Source organism: Physeter macrocephalus, chromosome 10 (genome assembly GCF_002837175.3).
Source record: "Physeter macrocephalus isolate SW-GA chromosome 10, ASM283717v5, whole genome shotgun sequence".
Taxonomy (NCBI): Eukaryota; Metazoa; Chordata; class Mammalia; order Artiodactyla; family Physeteridae; genus Physeter; species Physeter macrocephalus.
The window spans coordinates 50,372,204-50,388,661 of record NC_041223.1 but is presented as its reverse complement, the minus strand read 5'-3'; the positions used below and the strand labels follow the sequence as shown (position 1 = coordinate 50,388,661).

The following is a 16,458-nucleotide window of genomic DNA, read 5'->3' as shown; positions in this document are numbered from 1 at the left end:
TGTTTTAAGGTGCGTCTTCTTCCTCCTCAGTATGCCTTCCAACATGCTTTCTGTGTGTTGGACCTACCCAGTCCATCTTCCCCACCACCGCAAGAGAGATCTTTTAAGAGCAATTTTGTTGCTCAAAAATTCTACCTTCTACAAAACACTAGAGCACAGTTCAGCTAAGTTCTTTGCCACTTTGTAACAAGGATTGCCTTTTCTCCAGTTTCCAATGACCTGTTTCTCATTTTCATCTGAGAGCTCACCAGAATGTCATTTAATGTCCATATTTCTACCAACATTCTGTTCATGATTATTTATGTTCTTTATCCTAATAAGATGGAAGCTTTCTCTCCAGCTCGTTTTTCTTTCTGAGCCCTCACCAGAATTGCCTTTTTAACACTTTATATTTCTAGCATGCACATCTTCCAGCTTCTACCCACTACCCTTCTACATTTTTAGGTGTTTGTTACTGCAGCACCCTACTTCTTGGTCCAAAATATGTATTAGTCTGCTCAGGTTCCTATAACAAAATACCATAGACTGGGTGGCTTAAATAACAGAAATTTGTTTTCTCACAGTTCTGGAGGCTGTGAAGTCCAAGATCAGTCTGGCAGGGTTCAGTTTCTGGTAAAGACTGTCTTCCTGGCTTGCAGATGCCACGTTCTTGCTGTGTCCTCACATGGTGGGGAGGGGGGGTCGGGGGGAAAGAGAGGGAGAGAGAGGAGGGAAGAAAAAGGGGAGAGAGAAAGAGTAGGGAGAAGGAAGTGGGGAGAACGAAGGGAGAGCATGAGCACATTCTCTTGTGTCTCCTCTTACTGGGACACTAATGTTATTGGATCAGGGCCCTACCCTTGTGACCTCATTTAACCTTAATTATGTCCATAAACATCCCATCTCCAAAATAGCCACACTGGGGATAAGAGCTTCAACATAAGAACTGGGGGGAGGACACAAACATCCAGTCCTTAATAGCATCTTTGTGTGAAAAAAATTCAGCAGTACTTTCACAAGTCTGAAGAGCAGAAAGTGTGAAAAATCAGGAGGAATGTGCTAAATATATATTAATGTTTTAAATCAGTATTTTCATTTCTTTCCCCTATATTATATTCTCTCATTTAGAGCAAATGAACAAATTTTCCTGTTATGTTTGTGTGTTGCTTGTCCAAGCTGGCTTTCTGCTGCCTGCTAGATAAATGCTATGCGAGGCTTTAAGATGCCCTCCTCTAGGAGGACCAAAGGAAAGATGGCATCTAAAGAAGATGGCAAGTAGGACTAACTTGGCTTAATCTTTTATTCAAATGCAGTTTGAATTGTTTGTTCCTCTGGGGTGGTATTTTATTATGACTTTGCAGCCAAAAAATATAAGAAATGAACCTATTTTAAGAAAGTAATGCCCCAAGGGAACCCTGTACACTGTAAATTGGTGCAGCCACTGTGCAAAACAGTGTGGAGGTTCCTCAAAAAGCTAAAAAATAGAACTACCTTATGATCCAGCAATCCCACTCCTGTGTATATATCCAAAGAAAATGAAAATGCTAATTCAAAAAGATACATGCACCCCGATGTTCATATCAGCATTATTTACAATAGTCAAGATATGGAAGCAACCTAAGTGTCCATCAACAGATGAATGGATAAAGATGTGATATATATACACACACATATATATATCCCATTTTATATATATATATATATATATATATAATGGGATACTACTCAGCCATAGAAAAAAATGAAATTTTGCCATTTTGCAGCAACATGGATAGGCTTGGAGGGTATTATGCTTAGTGAGATTAGTCAGACAGAGAAAGACAAATACTGTATGTTATCACTTATATGTGGACTCTAAAAAATACAACAAACTAGTGAATATAACAAAAAAGGAAGAAACTGACTCACAGATATAGAGAACTAGTGGTTACCAATGGGGAGAGGAGAGGGAAGTGGGGAGGGGCAAGATAGAGGTAGGAGATTAAGAGGTACAGACTACTCTGTATAAAATAAATAAGCTACAAGGATATATTGTACAACACAGGGAATATAGCTAATATTTTATAATAACTATATAAATAGAGTATAACCTTTAAAAATTATGAAGCACTATGTGGTACACCTGAAACTTGTATAATATTATACATCAACTGTACTTCAGCAATAAATAAATAAATTTTTAAAAAGAAAAAAAAGTAATGCCTATTTCTAGCATTTTCATTATTCATGGAACAAAAATATATTGGTTCATCCCTGTCCATATACAAATACAGCATATCAAGGAATTCTGTGCCAATGTACAAAACTGATGCTAATGACTCGCCATATTAATTGTCTGCTCTGTGTTGGGCATCATGCCAGGTGCTAGGAGTGCAGGAGGAATAAAACCCAGACCCTTCACAAAGAACTTACAGTTGGCTAGGGAGATAGACCCATACTTTCAAGCTGTTTTCCCAGGAGTGGTAAGGGGTTTGTGCAGTCGTCTGCTTTCTCTTACCCAGGTGGCTGCTTAGAAAGGCAGCTGTGGTCAGAGGTTTTCCAAGGAAGCTCTACCCTGTAAGTATCACAGTATTAAATATACAATCTGTGTCAAGCAGTGAAGCATTTGGACATGTGCAATATCTATTTTAAATAGAAATGAAGTTTTGTGTTTATGTCACTTAAGCATTCTTCAGTTCACTCCATGATGCTTTTAACCATTGGAATAACCATAGAAGATTCATCAAGTAAGTTGTAAGAAGGGGCAGCCAGGTACAACAGAATGTCCTTATAAAAGGAGAAACTCCCAATGCCACTTTACCCACAAAATGCTGCCTATTTGTTTTTTCTAAAACATTCTAATTTTCTTTTTTTTTTAATTAATTAATTTATTTTTGGCTGCGTTGGGTCTTCATTGCTGCACGTGGGCTTTCTCTAGTTGCGGCGAGCAGGGGCTACTCTTCATTGCGGTGTGTGGGCTTCTCGTTGCTGTGGCCTCTCTTGTTGCGGAGCACGGGCTCGGGCTCTAGGCGCACGGGCTTCAGTAGTTGTGGTGCACGGGCTTAGTTGCTCTGCGGTATGTGGGATCTTCCCGGACCAGGGCTCGAACCCGTGTCTCCTGCATTGGCAGGCAGATTCTTAACCACTGCGCCACCAGGGAAGCCTCATTTTTTTTTTTTTTTTAAAGGATATCTCCCCTAGAGATGTTTAAAAAACTGTAATTTTGCTTCTGAGGTATTTGCAAGCCTTGCCTCTTTGGTTTTTTGACGTCATAAGCATCCTGAATAAAATAACATACTGCAGCTCATAGGGAGACTTTGCATCTCTGCAGAACAAGTGTAATCTGAAAAGCTTCGAGGCACACACATAAAATTTTAACATTAAAAGTTGTTGTAACAAGAGTTTTTCCTATATTTAAAAAATCCACACTGAAACAAAGTCAATTAAATTTTATTACAACCAAGAATATAAAATAAATGCAATGTAATTTATTTTTGTCTTAACAGTCATTTCTGGAAGGATGTCAGGACAACTCAAAAGCGGGAAACACTCGGCTCCAAAGCAGCAACTCATCCTGCACCCCGCGGAGCAAGCCTCGCTGGAAGGCGGGGTGCAGGGGCAGGGGGCAGCTGGCTCTGAGTGCACACCTCGCAGCAGTGTGTGGAAAGCACACACAGTCATGTCTATAATCGTATAAAGAGGGATGCGTGCAGAAAATGACTGAAAAAAGAGACAACGACAGGTACACTTCACAAATAGGAATTATGGGAAATACAAACTAGGCAGTTTAGAGAGGATATACTACATAACATATATAAAAAGTACTTTAAATTGTTAAAAAGGACATCTTCAGTCCAGATTTTGTGTAATACTTTTAGTGTCTACACAGACAAATCTTTAAAAAAATTAAATAGTATTAATTTACTAAATATTTAAGAGATAACAGTGCATTAAGGATTTTTTTTTCATATAATACATACATATCACTCCTTTGCAGTGATAGCACAGAAGAGTAAGTATGGCCTTAGGTACAACACATTTTTAAAAAATCCTAAAACAATTAACTTTGCTTTATGATATTTGTGACTATTCTTGAAGATTAAGGAAACCTAAACAGCTATGTTTTATATAAAATATTATTTATACTTGAATCCTTCAAGCCTCCTTTAGTCTAACTGCCATTTCACTGCCTTTCTCCATTCCCCAGAAAGATAACACCATAGAGGTTAGGATTCATAATTTTCATAGAATATTCCTTCATTGTATAGTTTCTGTTACATACAATTATTCAAAGCAGATTAAGCTGCAAGTCTTACTGTCCAACTATTTTTTCTTTTATCTTTAGCAGAGAAAACAGCATCATTTTAGAGGCATACAGCTAGCAGTTGCTTCACCAGGAATGAGGCAGTGAACACGTAAGCAAATGCCATCCCTTTCCATTCTTAAATGTAAATTGTGTTTACAAGAGCAAAAGAGTAGTGCAGAAGGCCAAAGTTCTAAGTACTAAAGTTTTAAAACCACACAGATATAAAAATATACATGTCCTTGGTTTTTGTGTGTTACTGCATGATCTACTTCATCATAAGGATTGTTTCAGCCTCAGTGTCAGTCCTGCCACCAGGCTACCTTACCCTTGACTCAGCTGTCCTGAAACCCTAGAATCCCTTTTCCCAAACACACAACTTACCAGAAAGCTAACTCGAAAACTGATTTGTACTGTGGAGCGCAGAAGACCTTCACTTTGATTCCTTCCTTCCTTCCCATAACCTCCCCTGGTTTGGAAGTCCACCCTGCATTCTCAGGGGACATTGATGGTAATAAATTTTTAAAGAGGAATGGGGTCATTTGGGGACCAAAAAGGTAAATTTTAACCTCAAAAAGCTTCACAGGTCTCCTTTGAGGTCCCACAGTTTTAGGGCCCATAAGTATGTTAAAGGCTTTGTTCCCCTTTACAAGGAAAAGGAAATTATGAACCAAAATTATTTCCAAGGGTAATGAGCACTGGTGGGCATCACCAACTCTCAGGCAAGAGCACAGGAGGAAAGGGCCAGTACCAGTGCAGTGACCAGAAACCCAGTCACATGTGTAATTGGCATATCTGGCTAGATCCTGTGTGGAGAACACTGGGGGCAACTGAAAAAATCCCCTCACAGTTTCTATATCAGTTCTGCCACTAAAATTCGCTACATACAAGGAAAGCAGGGTAGTCCCATGATCATATAAGCGCATATCACAAGGATTTATATCAAAGTTGCTTATAAAGTATTAAGGGGCATGATATTTTGGTTCATGCACATATTTGGGTTCGTCTTTTACTAACTGTAAGCTCTCCTTGAGGGCAGGAACAGAGCTTCTATTTTCATTGTAATTTCCTACAAACACTTAGCTGTGTTCTGCCTACAAGGGCCACCCAATTGTTGTTGAAAGGCTGCTGTGAACATTTCAAATATATATTAATGCCTGTGGTGATATTAATTGCTGGCTTTCTTGAAGGTAGATAAACATAGAAACCTCTCCATGATACTTGTTTGTTACAGAGCAAAATTTGGAATAATAACTCTCCAAGTGGGTTTAGAAGTAAACGAATAGACCTTCATGTTCTAAGATGGTTTCATTTATAAGCCTGTCATCCCAGGAAAGCTTCCTGTCATGGAATCAATCATAAGCTCTGCAAGGACAGGAAGTATGTCTTGCCCTTTGTGTCTCACCCCCCAGCATAATGCTGGGCACGAGGTGAGGGTGCAGTGAGCATCTGATGACAGTGAGGCTTCAGGTCACAGGACAGAACTTTACTTGGGTAGCTACATTATGCAGAGGGCTACTAATTTCTCATTTGCAAAAATGGAAGGGGTAAATTACTGTGGAGACAATCAGAAATTCCTTCCAGTGGAGCATGTCAACAGTTTCACCTTCAGTGTTGATGAGTGTCACTGTACAGTCTTTATTAATCAGCATTATTATGCTGAGATCAGTAAGGTCCTTGCTGGCTACAGGATCACATCAATAGTGCAAAGTGTATACTGGCTTCTGTCTAAAACTTATTTTACTTGTATATGGACCCAGAGTATCATAACCAGGTAGATAAGTTCACAAAGAAGAGTTAAAAAATGCATATAACTTGCATATACAATAATCAGCTATTTCTTCTAGCTCAAGAAAACATTAAAACGAGGCTGGTGCTGCTAGTAGCATTTAGAAGAACACAAATTTCTTGCCCCTTACATTACAATGGGAGCTCTAAGTCTTTACATTTCCTTGTGACTCCGGGGAGCGTCCTTACGCTGGCTAAGAAAGAACTCAGCCTCTAAGTCATAGATCATAGAAATGCAAATAGCACTCATCTAACATGTCGTATACTATCTGCCCATAGTTTAGGCACAATTATTAAGTTTTCTCCTAGGGGCAAAAGAAAGCATTCAGTGCAATGAAAAGATTCTTGATAGAATTAAGTTTCAGTAATACCAGCAAAATTATGCATACAAAATACATACTTTAAACATGGACAAAACCTAAATTTTTAACATGCTTTAAAAATAGTCACTCTATGTCTAATGCAAATACGAATGGAGAACACTGCTCTTTATTTTAAAAGCAGATTAATTTGCAGGCTTCTATTTGAGTACCCTTGATTATGTAAGAAAGTTACTCAAACTGACCTAGATGTGAAGAAACCAACAGTTCTTTAGAGGAGCCAACTTTATGTACAATACACACTAAAAGCTTTTCCTTCCCTTTGATCAACATTACTCCTTAAAGAAATCCTAGTGCAGTTAATATTCTCTTCAGTTTTCTGGTGTGGGTCACCAGAGGACTGTATTTCATCAAAGCTCTTGAAACCCTTTTTAAAGTAGACGTAAGCTACATGAAGGTTAAAATTATAATTCTTAATTACTGGATACTATTAAGACTAAGATGATTCTGGGAACTAAGTTCCATATGAATGGTTATATAAAAATTACCACACACATAAAGCATAGTAACTGCGAAGATCTAGGCTGTTTTTGGTTGCAGGTTCTCGCTGTACCACCACTTGTCTTTTTATTAGACCTTCCCTGAAACTAGAGAAATAAAAACGTAATAGTAAAGTACTGTGGGACAGTAACAGTTCCCATTTAAGACTTCCATGAGCAAAAGAGTTATATTCTATGAAAACAACATAGTGCTTTAAAAGGTGCATATTTACCTGTGTTGCTAGATCAGTTCATGAAGTACAAAACTATACACCACTGGAATCCTGTTTCTAAAACATTAAAATCCTAGTAAAAGAGCTTTGAAAAGATAAATCATAGAGATTGCTACAGCATGAGAAAGGTGCACCAGGAAATCCTTCCCCAAAATGCTGAAGGTTACAGAAGTTAAGTGCTGGGATTAGATCAGATGCTCTATCAGAGAAGTCACAATGGAACACATGCAGGGAAAGGGTGCTGGGGAAACTTCACAAAAATCTTCTTTAAGTCAATAAAGACATCAGTCAGTCCTGCAAAATGCTCAGTAAATAGTTTTCCTCCTAAGTGGATGAGTTTTAAATAGCATCAGAGTTTGCATTTTTGGTTCTCTTCAATGCAGACGTCATATTGCTGGAGTCTGTGCTCTGGCTGTAGCGGGTCAGTAGCGGTGGGCCTGGTGAGATGGGTGGTACTGGGCGCTCTGCTGAGATGAGGAGGAATAGCCTAGCGAGCTCTGGGACTGAGAGGATCCCTGAACACTGCTTTGGTAATTCAGGCGCGAACTGGAGTGCTAGGAGAAGGAAACAGGAAAAGGGAGTGACTGATGGAGGAAGGGAACAGCTCAAGATGCTAATCACAACAGGACGGAGAGATGAGCCATTCTCATCAGAGGCTCCGGGTTCTGACCCATCGTGGCGACAGTCAATTTAGTTTGTTAAAACATTCTGCTGACTTGACATCACAGCCTGCCACCGCTGTTCTGGCATGCACGGAAAGTTGGCTGGATTTCTTTGGGAGATAAGCTACACTGGCAACGAAAGGTAGAGGGGAAACTTAGGCTAATTCTGGTTAGTTTTTCTTTGCATAACTGAGATTTGCAAACAGGAATAATCAGTTTGGCATATTGAGTCGGTGGTGTTCATAATGTATACTGACGTGCTGTTAGTTTTCTCATTATAAATAACAGAGTTGTTGTGATTAAGAAATCATCTTTTAGAGAAAAGAGTTTTCGGAGGGAGAAGCTAGAGTGGCATCAGCAGCATCACTACATGACAGAGCCAGGCAAGGTCGGGTAGGGCTGGCAGCAATAAGTGCTTTTTATAAACTTCAGGTAACGTTTATTTTTAAAAATTATTTATTTATTTATTTGGCTGCACAGGGTCTTAGTTGCGGCACCTGGGATCTTTAGTTGCGGCATGAGGGATCTAGTTCCCTGACCAGGGATCGAACCCAGGCCCCCTGCATTGGGAGCGCAGAGTCTTAGCCACTGGACCACCAGAGAGGTCCTTCAGGTAACGTTTAGAATTTTAAAAAATTTTATATGTGAAAATTCTCTCAAGAGAAGGCTGAGACAAATGTATTGCAGTTCAATGTATTTTTATTACCTTAAATGAAACATTCATCTTCATAGTACCAAGGGCAAATATGAAAAAAATATGTAAAAGAAAAATTCACCCATAGAATAAGAACATGGTGCCTGGTTAAATATAAGCATAGCTGGAACCAGTGTCTTTGGCTATGCCCAGAAGGCTGGTTCTTCCTGTGAGCGAAGTGGGAAAGATCATATGTGATAAAGCTATTACTTGGAGTTAAAAATGTAAATGACCTTGAGGTGGCACTGGCGGTTTGCGGAAGGACAAATCAGCACGCGTGCCCCACTCAGCGCACAAGGGGCAGCCAAGCTGGACTTGCAACATCGGGTCCAAGACAACAGAGCAATAAGATAGTCTTGGTTAAAAATAATCCCGCTTAACTCCTTCCTGTGTTACACAACTCTGACGAGTTGTGTTGTTGTAAGAAGCCTTTCCAGATTCTAACTATGTTTTATTGTCAGTTTATTATGGAAAAAAAATTCTTTCCACTCACAAGGCCTACAATTGCTGGGCTGGCTACAATTGCTTTTACTTTAGCTGATTAGACTCAGCATAATAGCTCCTCCGTACTGGATAAAGAACAAATGTGTCGGGCTTCCCTGGTGGCACAGTGGTTGAGAGTCCGCGTGCCGATGCAGGGGACGCGGGTTCGTACCCCGGTCCGGGAAGATCCCACATGCCGCGGAGCGGCTGGGCCCGTGAGCCATGGCCGCTGAGCCTGTGCGTCCGGAGCCTGTGCTCCGCAACGGGAGAGGCCGCAACAGTGAGAGGCCCGAACAAATGTGTCGATGATATGAGAGTTGCAGACAGGTGCAATGGGACTCCCTCACCCCTCATGCTAGTCTTTCCAACTAACTAGCTGAGAAAGCTACCCATTTCACAGATATGCTATTTTATTTTTAAGTAGAGAGCTCAGTATGGACAAAGAAAAGCATTTGAAGAACTCCTGGATTTGAAAGGAATAAATACAATAGCTAAGTAATCTGTCCATGATCGACTATAATCAGGTTAATATAACACAATCAGAGACACAAAGATGAGCCAGTATATAGTAAAGGTTTGTTGCTCATATAATAAGAATAAACTAATGTTAGGGGGAAAACTGACTTTATAGTAAAATTCAAATATGTTCATGACTACTACCCAAATAGCAAGCTGTTTTTAGCAGATCAAACTGATGCCTTGATTACTTTAATTGGAACCAATGGAAGTGCTATTATATACTCCTCTGCTTGCAGGGAATCTTCCAAGATAAGTTCTCAAAGTAGTTGTGCTGAGATATTCAAAATGTAAAGCCAGTTAGACAGCTATTTATTATGTCTTTCTTGTTAATGTTTCTCTTGTTTCCAGTTCCTAATCAGTGAGTTTATGTCTTCCTTGCCCGTGGTTTTGTTTTCTGTTCTCTATCTCTCTCCTATGTGCTCCTTCTCCACCAGTTCCCTGAGGGACTGTGGTTCTAAACCTTTTTTTTTTTAACCTTTAAGTTTCTTTCCCTTCTTAGATCTTTTACCTTGTTACTAACTTGAAAACTTTTTTTTCCCCCCAAGAATCCCTACAGTTTTCACCGGTATTTTTACCTCTCTCTCCAAATACCAATCCTTAGACTGTTTTCCTTTAATTTCCTGAATTGGTAATACAATTGTAGTTTTCTTTTAAATCTTAATAACAAAATGTATTTTCTAGTCTCAAAATTATTTCTAGTGAGATTTAACAGTTATTCCTGAGAAGTCAATCTTAGTCCCTTTCTCTTCTATGTTTATGTGGCTACTTACTGATTATTTCCTCCCAGTGATGGCAGATCCTTCTGAAGTATGCTGCTTATTAACTTTTTTCAAAATAAGCCGCTATTCCTCTCCCTTTTCAATTGCTTATCTACCCAAACCTGATAGGCAGCTGTAAGGGTAAAATGAGACATTTTCTTTGAGGAGGAGCTGCCTGCCTCACCTTCCCTCCTCAGGGTTTTAGGATAATCGAGTCAAGAAACAAAATATCTTGCAATTACATGAAATGACAAAAATCTTCATTTTCATATAATGCCCTAGAAACAGGATTGTACAGTTTGTATAGTCAAACTTTAGAGTTAAGTACCACTTAATTCTAAAAGGATCTACTGTAAGTCTACTTCCCATTTTATAAAATGTATTGTTAAAAAAGAGACAACAGGCTCAAAATGGAGTCACTTGTGCTAAGCCCACATCACCAAACTGAGACAGTGCCTAACCTAACTGCAATTTCAGCCCCTCCCAGGAATGTACTCCTCCCCAGTCAGTCTGGAATCTCCTAGTCAGCACTAGAGAAGTAATCCACTTGGTAGACTCCTGTAGTCCCCAAGGGAAGGTGCCCGGGCCTGAAACAATCAGCTCTCTGTTAGTGTCCTTGTCCCACCTCCTTCTGCCTATAAACATCTTCCATTTTGTATAGCTCTTCAGAGCTTCTTTGTATTGGCTAGGGGAGATGTTACCTGACACATGAATCATTGAATATAGCCAATAAGACCTTTAAAATTTACTCAGTTGCATTTAGTTTTTTCACAGTATATGAACATTAAAAAGTACAAAATTCAGGGGAGTACCTGATAATCTGACGGCATTACAGGCCCGCCTGAGTTTGTGCCTGAAGGCCCTAGCCGCGGTTTCTTGTTTGGAGGCACCTGATTAAGGCCGGAGTCCTGACTGTGCTGCAGCCCTGCTCCGGCGGCCCCAGGCCCCGCCCCGGCCCCTCCTGCAGTCCCGTTGGCCTGGGTGCTGTTCTGCTGCTGCGGGGCTGCCTGTGGAGGGGCTGCTGCCTGCTGCGGCGGGGCTGCGGGCTGCGGATGTTGGTTCTGCTGCTGTTGCTGATTCTTGTAGAGAGGGAAAAAAAGCAAGCTTGCTGTGGAACTAAATTACATCTTCCATGACACGATATGCACATGAGACTGCTGACCAACCTGGGGAGGGACCTCTGTGGGACACCAACGTGACTGGAATGACCGGAGAATGGAGCAGCCAGGGAATACAGCAGCTCCAGAAGTCAAAGTACTGAGCCCCGAACAGGACCCGTTCTCTGAAGTTCATTTAGATTGCACAGTAACCCTCCAGATCAGTCACAGACATCCCACTGAAGAGCACAGGCACACAGGAAATAGCAACTCATTAAAACAGCTATAATAGTCTTTTCAATCAATTTGGAAAAGTAGGGCTGTGTGGGGAGGAGTCAACTGCAATCAAAGCATAGAGTGATGCTTTAAAAGCAGCCTGCATAAAGTGACGGCAATGACACTGAACAAACAAAAAGCAAGAATTAAGAATCAGGGAATAAAATAGGCAGTAAAACAAATGAGGAAGTTCATTTATCTGTGAATGCATATTTCAAATCGCAAAGTACATCTACAATAAAGTAAATACATAGTTAAAGGCAGTTAAATATATAGGAATTATTAAATTATCCATTCCTAAGTGCAGTATATACCTTGTCACCTTTCTCTTCAGGTTCATCTTCATTAAGGAATTCTCGTTTGGGGTATGGAATCTGGCAGCCAGCAAACACACTAAAAACCATGAAAAGAAAAAAAAATTCATGTCATGATGTGAAATCTACAATATCACTGACCTTGTTCATTTAAAATTCCACTTTTTTTCTTAAAAAAGTTAAGAAAATTTTTTTCTTAAAAAAAATTCCACTTTTTTTTCCTACTCTTCATCTTGGCTGGTTATGCCTCTCAACACAATTTAAGCAGTAAGAAAAGAACAATTTATCATCTAAGTTTTACACTAATTGCCACTTTCAATAACAAATCTTAACTGTGGTTAGGTAGTTGACATATATGACAGAAATTTCTCCACACAAACTTCATCAGCACTAAAAACAACTGAATGTGTATTTGCTTCAACAATGAAAATAATTTTCTCAAGAAAAGCTGCACCTCTAATAAATCCAAGCACAATTTATATATGTGGGTGTAACAAGGATGGGGAAATGGAGGAGTCTGGTTGTACAGTAGACAGACACACAGAATTTAAAAATCTCAGTTCCCCACTGATTTGGTGTGAACTGTTCTGGCTGACCGATCTATCAAAGTCCCATCTGTTCTCAGCTTTAGTTTTTATCTGTAAAACGGATTAATGGTCATTCCTAAAATACTTGTTTTCATTCACACCTCTCTACAGCTTTGCCTGTTTCAAAATACAGGACCTCTCTCTTGACTAGTTTTTCTCTGAGGCAGTATTAACAAAGAAAGTAAAATACTTCAGTAACAAGTGCTTCTCTTGCTTTCAGCCACCATCCAACATCCTCAGCCTGGAGCAAAGCACACAGAAAAGGAAGGATACATACTCTAATGTCGGCAAGGGGTCCTCCTGAAAATAGGGATCCTGCAGAGCCTGCTCTGAGGTAATTCTCTTGGTTGGATCCATAGTAAGGAGTTTCTGAAGCTAGAATAACACATAAGAAATTGACAGCACATGAAAAGTTTGTTTCCAAGTCAATGTTTTGACTTTTGTGTTAATGTCTAATAGAATTAATATCAAATGCCATTTTGTATAGCTCACCACAATATTAATACACTAGACACATTTATGTGAGACTAGCAGAAATCATTAGCATTTAGAGCCCTTTTAGAATTTAAATTTTTTTCTGCTGATAAACCACTGGACAAGGCTAAAAGTCAAGGGTGACATCTCAAAAGAGAAAGATTTAATTTTGCCCCAGCATCCACCAATTTCCTTTCTTTCTACAGAGGAGGAAGAGCTGGGACAATTCCGTGGTAAGCAGGGTGGGGTGAGGGCTGTGCTAAAGGATCCAAGTTCCCAGTCTGGGGGAGATGCACCTACCAAGAGGAACACTTTGCTGTCAGGCTTGACTTTGTGTTTCTCCATGTACTTTATGAGGCTACTGTTGGCGTACCTGCAGACATGAGAATCACACACTATTAAGAACACTCACAATTTTATTTTCGGTACGCGGGCCTGTCACTGTTGTGGCCTCTCCCGTTGCGGAGCACAGGCTCTGGACGCGCAGGCTCAGCGGCCATGGCTCACGGGCCCAGCCGCTCCGCGGCATGTGGGATCTTCCCGGACCAGGGCACGAACCCGTGTCCCCTGTGTCAGCAGGCGGACTCTCAACCACTGCGCCACCAGGGAAGCCCACAATTTACAATTTTTAATGGAAAGTTCCAAGATTGGTTTTCCTATATGGTATGTGTTAATTTAAGCCATTGTTTTTTCTGATTAAAAAGGAACACATAACCAAATGTTGGTAAATGTGTGAAGAAATAAGAATTGTTACACACAGCATGTAGGAGTTTATATTGTTACAATTGCTTTGGAAGATAATGACTCATGAACTATAAAAGTTGAAAATGTGAGTATCCTGTGACCCAGCAATTCCTTTCCTAGGTACATACTCTATATCAGGATATCAACCGCTCAGGCTGAAGGGTGAGTAAATGGGTATTATTTGTTTTATTATTCTAAATAGACTACATATTTTCATCATATATATTCTTTCCTATATATGAAATACTTCAAATTAAAAAGGTCAAAAAATAGGTAATATATGTTCATGGTAGAACATTTAGAGAATATAGAATAGCATAAAGAAAAAAATGGAAATCACTCATAATCAACCTAGCAGCAACAAAAAAACACTGTCATCAAGATTTTGATAATTTCCTTTTGTCCTTTTTTCATGCATATATATGATACAAACACAGAGGCATTTTTGTTTTGTTTTTATAAAATTAGAATCATACTATATAAATTGTGCTAACTTTTTTCACTTAATATTGTTTCATAAACATTTTTCCTTGCCAAATGCTTTTTAAACTTATTATTGTACGAATGTATATCTTCTACTGTTACTAATGATGTTTGTTTCACAACAGTTGTAAAAGGTGGGTTCTTGAAGGTCAGTCTAGTACACATTGTAGGGAGACAATACTGCATGGCAGGTGAGAATCAGAGACCCCTACCAGACCCTGGCGCAATCATTTACCAATTGTGTGATCTTGGGCAGTTAGTTAACCTCTAGGAAAGCCTTAGGTGCCTCATCTTAGCTATGTGTGGCTGCTTTGATTGCCTTCTCAGGATAAATTCTTAGAATTATTAGGTCAAAGGGTATGTACATTTCAAAGCCTTCTTGCTACACAAACCTGGCCCTCAGACCAGAAGCATGGGCACCAGAGAGCCTGCAGTAGGAATGCATATACTCAGGCCCTATCCCAGATTCTGAATCACAATCTGCATTTTTAACAAGGTCTCCATGTGATTTGTAGGTACACTGAAGTTTGAGAAGCATTCATTCTCACCAGTAGCATATAAGTAAGCATGCCCATTTATTATATACCCTTGCCAACACTAGGTATTTTTATTTTAAAAAATCTTTGCCATGTATATTAATTTAACAATTATTTTCCTCCAATACCAGGAACATTTTTATTGGCAAGGTAGCCATTAAGTTTGGTAATGGAAAGAAACTTTAAAGTTTATGTAGAAATGGAGTCTGTCAACATGGCTTTTAGTCTTTATGTTGAATCAACTGATTTCTTGGGTTGATTTCTAGGTTGTTTCTATCATAATATAAAAGGTCTTGAAGTTGAGAAATCCTATTGCTCAATTCCCACTGTGGTTTCTTATTTTTCCTAGTATTAAAGCTAATAAGATAAATTCTTTGTCATTTTCTGAATTATCCTCTTCCAGATTTGCTACAGTTTGAGAGCTGAACAGTTTTCAAAGTAACTCAAACTTTTTATATACACTATAAAGCATTTTATCAGACCATGTTTATTCAAACATTCAGTTTTTAAAGTCAACTTACTTATTTCCTTTTAATTCTATTTTCACCTTGCCTTCTAATGAGCTAATAAGAGCTGACACATTGGAAAGATTACAGCAACTTCTGTTGTTATCCTTCACAATTCACTTTAAGAGTAATTTTTTTGGTTCTTTTTATCTAATATAAACAAGTTATTATTCATTTACTTTTTATGTCATCTGAAATAACATTTTCTGGAATTTTTTCTTTATTATACTTTAGTGACATGTATGTATTGTATTAGATTTAGCTAATTTTAATAAATTCCTTCTTGTCTTATGCATTAGTAGCCTGATTTTATGTGGATAAAATTGTCTGCTTAGGAAGTATGGCTCTTATCTCTGAACTTTTCCTATTACCTTTCTAACTGAATTTCAGTTATCTTTTTAAATTTCTCTCCTTTTATTTCTGGTTATTGTAAATACTATCATCATTTTATGTAAAATTCTTCCTCTGGCCTTTAAATACTAAGATAAAATGTTAGGAGCCTTCATTAATTTTCTCTATCTTTTATATTACTAGTGTATCTTCAGTTACTTGAACCACTTTCATTTAATACCCATTTGACAAGTAACTAAAGAGACTGCACTATGTACCAGGCCCTGGGGATACCTATAATGGTGTATAAAATAGGCACCATCCATATTCTAGAGGGAAAGACGGTAACTGTTCAAAAGCCAACTGCAGAGCAAAGTGATCAGTGCCAAGAGAAGCAGCACAGGATATGCTATGGGAGTACAGAGGGGAAGCACCTAACTCAGACTAGAAGGTCAAGGGGAAATCTCGTCAGGATAGAAAGGATAAATAAAGGAGTTAATCAGATGAAATAGGTGGGAGGAAAGTACATCCCAGACTGAAGGAACAGCATGTGTAAAAATCCAGAGGTCAAAGAAAACTTAGGGGTTTTGAGGCTCTTAAAGAAATTCATGATGTCTAGGCTATAGAGGAGTACAAAGTGGACAGAGGTTTAGGAGATGAACTTGGTGATGTAGAAGCCAAGGCTCTGTAAGCCATATTAAGAAATTGAGAGCAATTGTGAATTAAGAGCAACTTGAAGACTGACATGATCAAATGTGCTTCTGGCAATGACTGCAGTACAGACAGTGAGGTGGAGTGAAGACTGAAGGTAGAAATCACTTAGGAGGCCGCTGCAGGATTCCAAGCGAGAGACAGTG

General features: G+C 39.1%; 1 protein-coding gene across 4 annotated transcripts in view; it reads right to left on the bottom strand.

The window, feature by feature from the left end:
- Positions 1 to 3,377: 3,377 nt before the first annotated feature.
- CDK19 (cyclin dependent kinase 19) overlaps positions 3,378 to 16,458 on the bottom strand; it is a 182,741-nt gene continuing 169,660 nt past the window's right edge. For 3 of the 4 annotated variants that reach the window (XM_007112036.4, XM_055087555.1, XM_007112037.3), the window contains 5 exons: positions 13,303 to 13,375; positions 12,806 to 12,903; positions 11,942 to 12,020; positions 11,067 to 11,333; positions 3,378 to 7,692 (listed from right to left, as the gene is read on the bottom strand). In XM_007112036.4, the coding sequence (XP_007112098.1) occupies positions 7,561 to 7,692; positions 11,067 to 11,333; positions 11,942 to 12,020; positions 12,806 to 12,903; positions 13,303 to 13,375 (649 nt within the window). In that variant the 3' untranslated portion in view covers positions 3,378 to 7,560. The remainder of the gene's footprint in view (positions 7,693 to 11,066; positions 11,334 to 11,941; positions 12,021 to 12,805; positions 12,904 to 13,302; positions 13,376 to 16,458) is intronic. The other variant, XR_003681491.2, reaches the window with a different exon arrangement.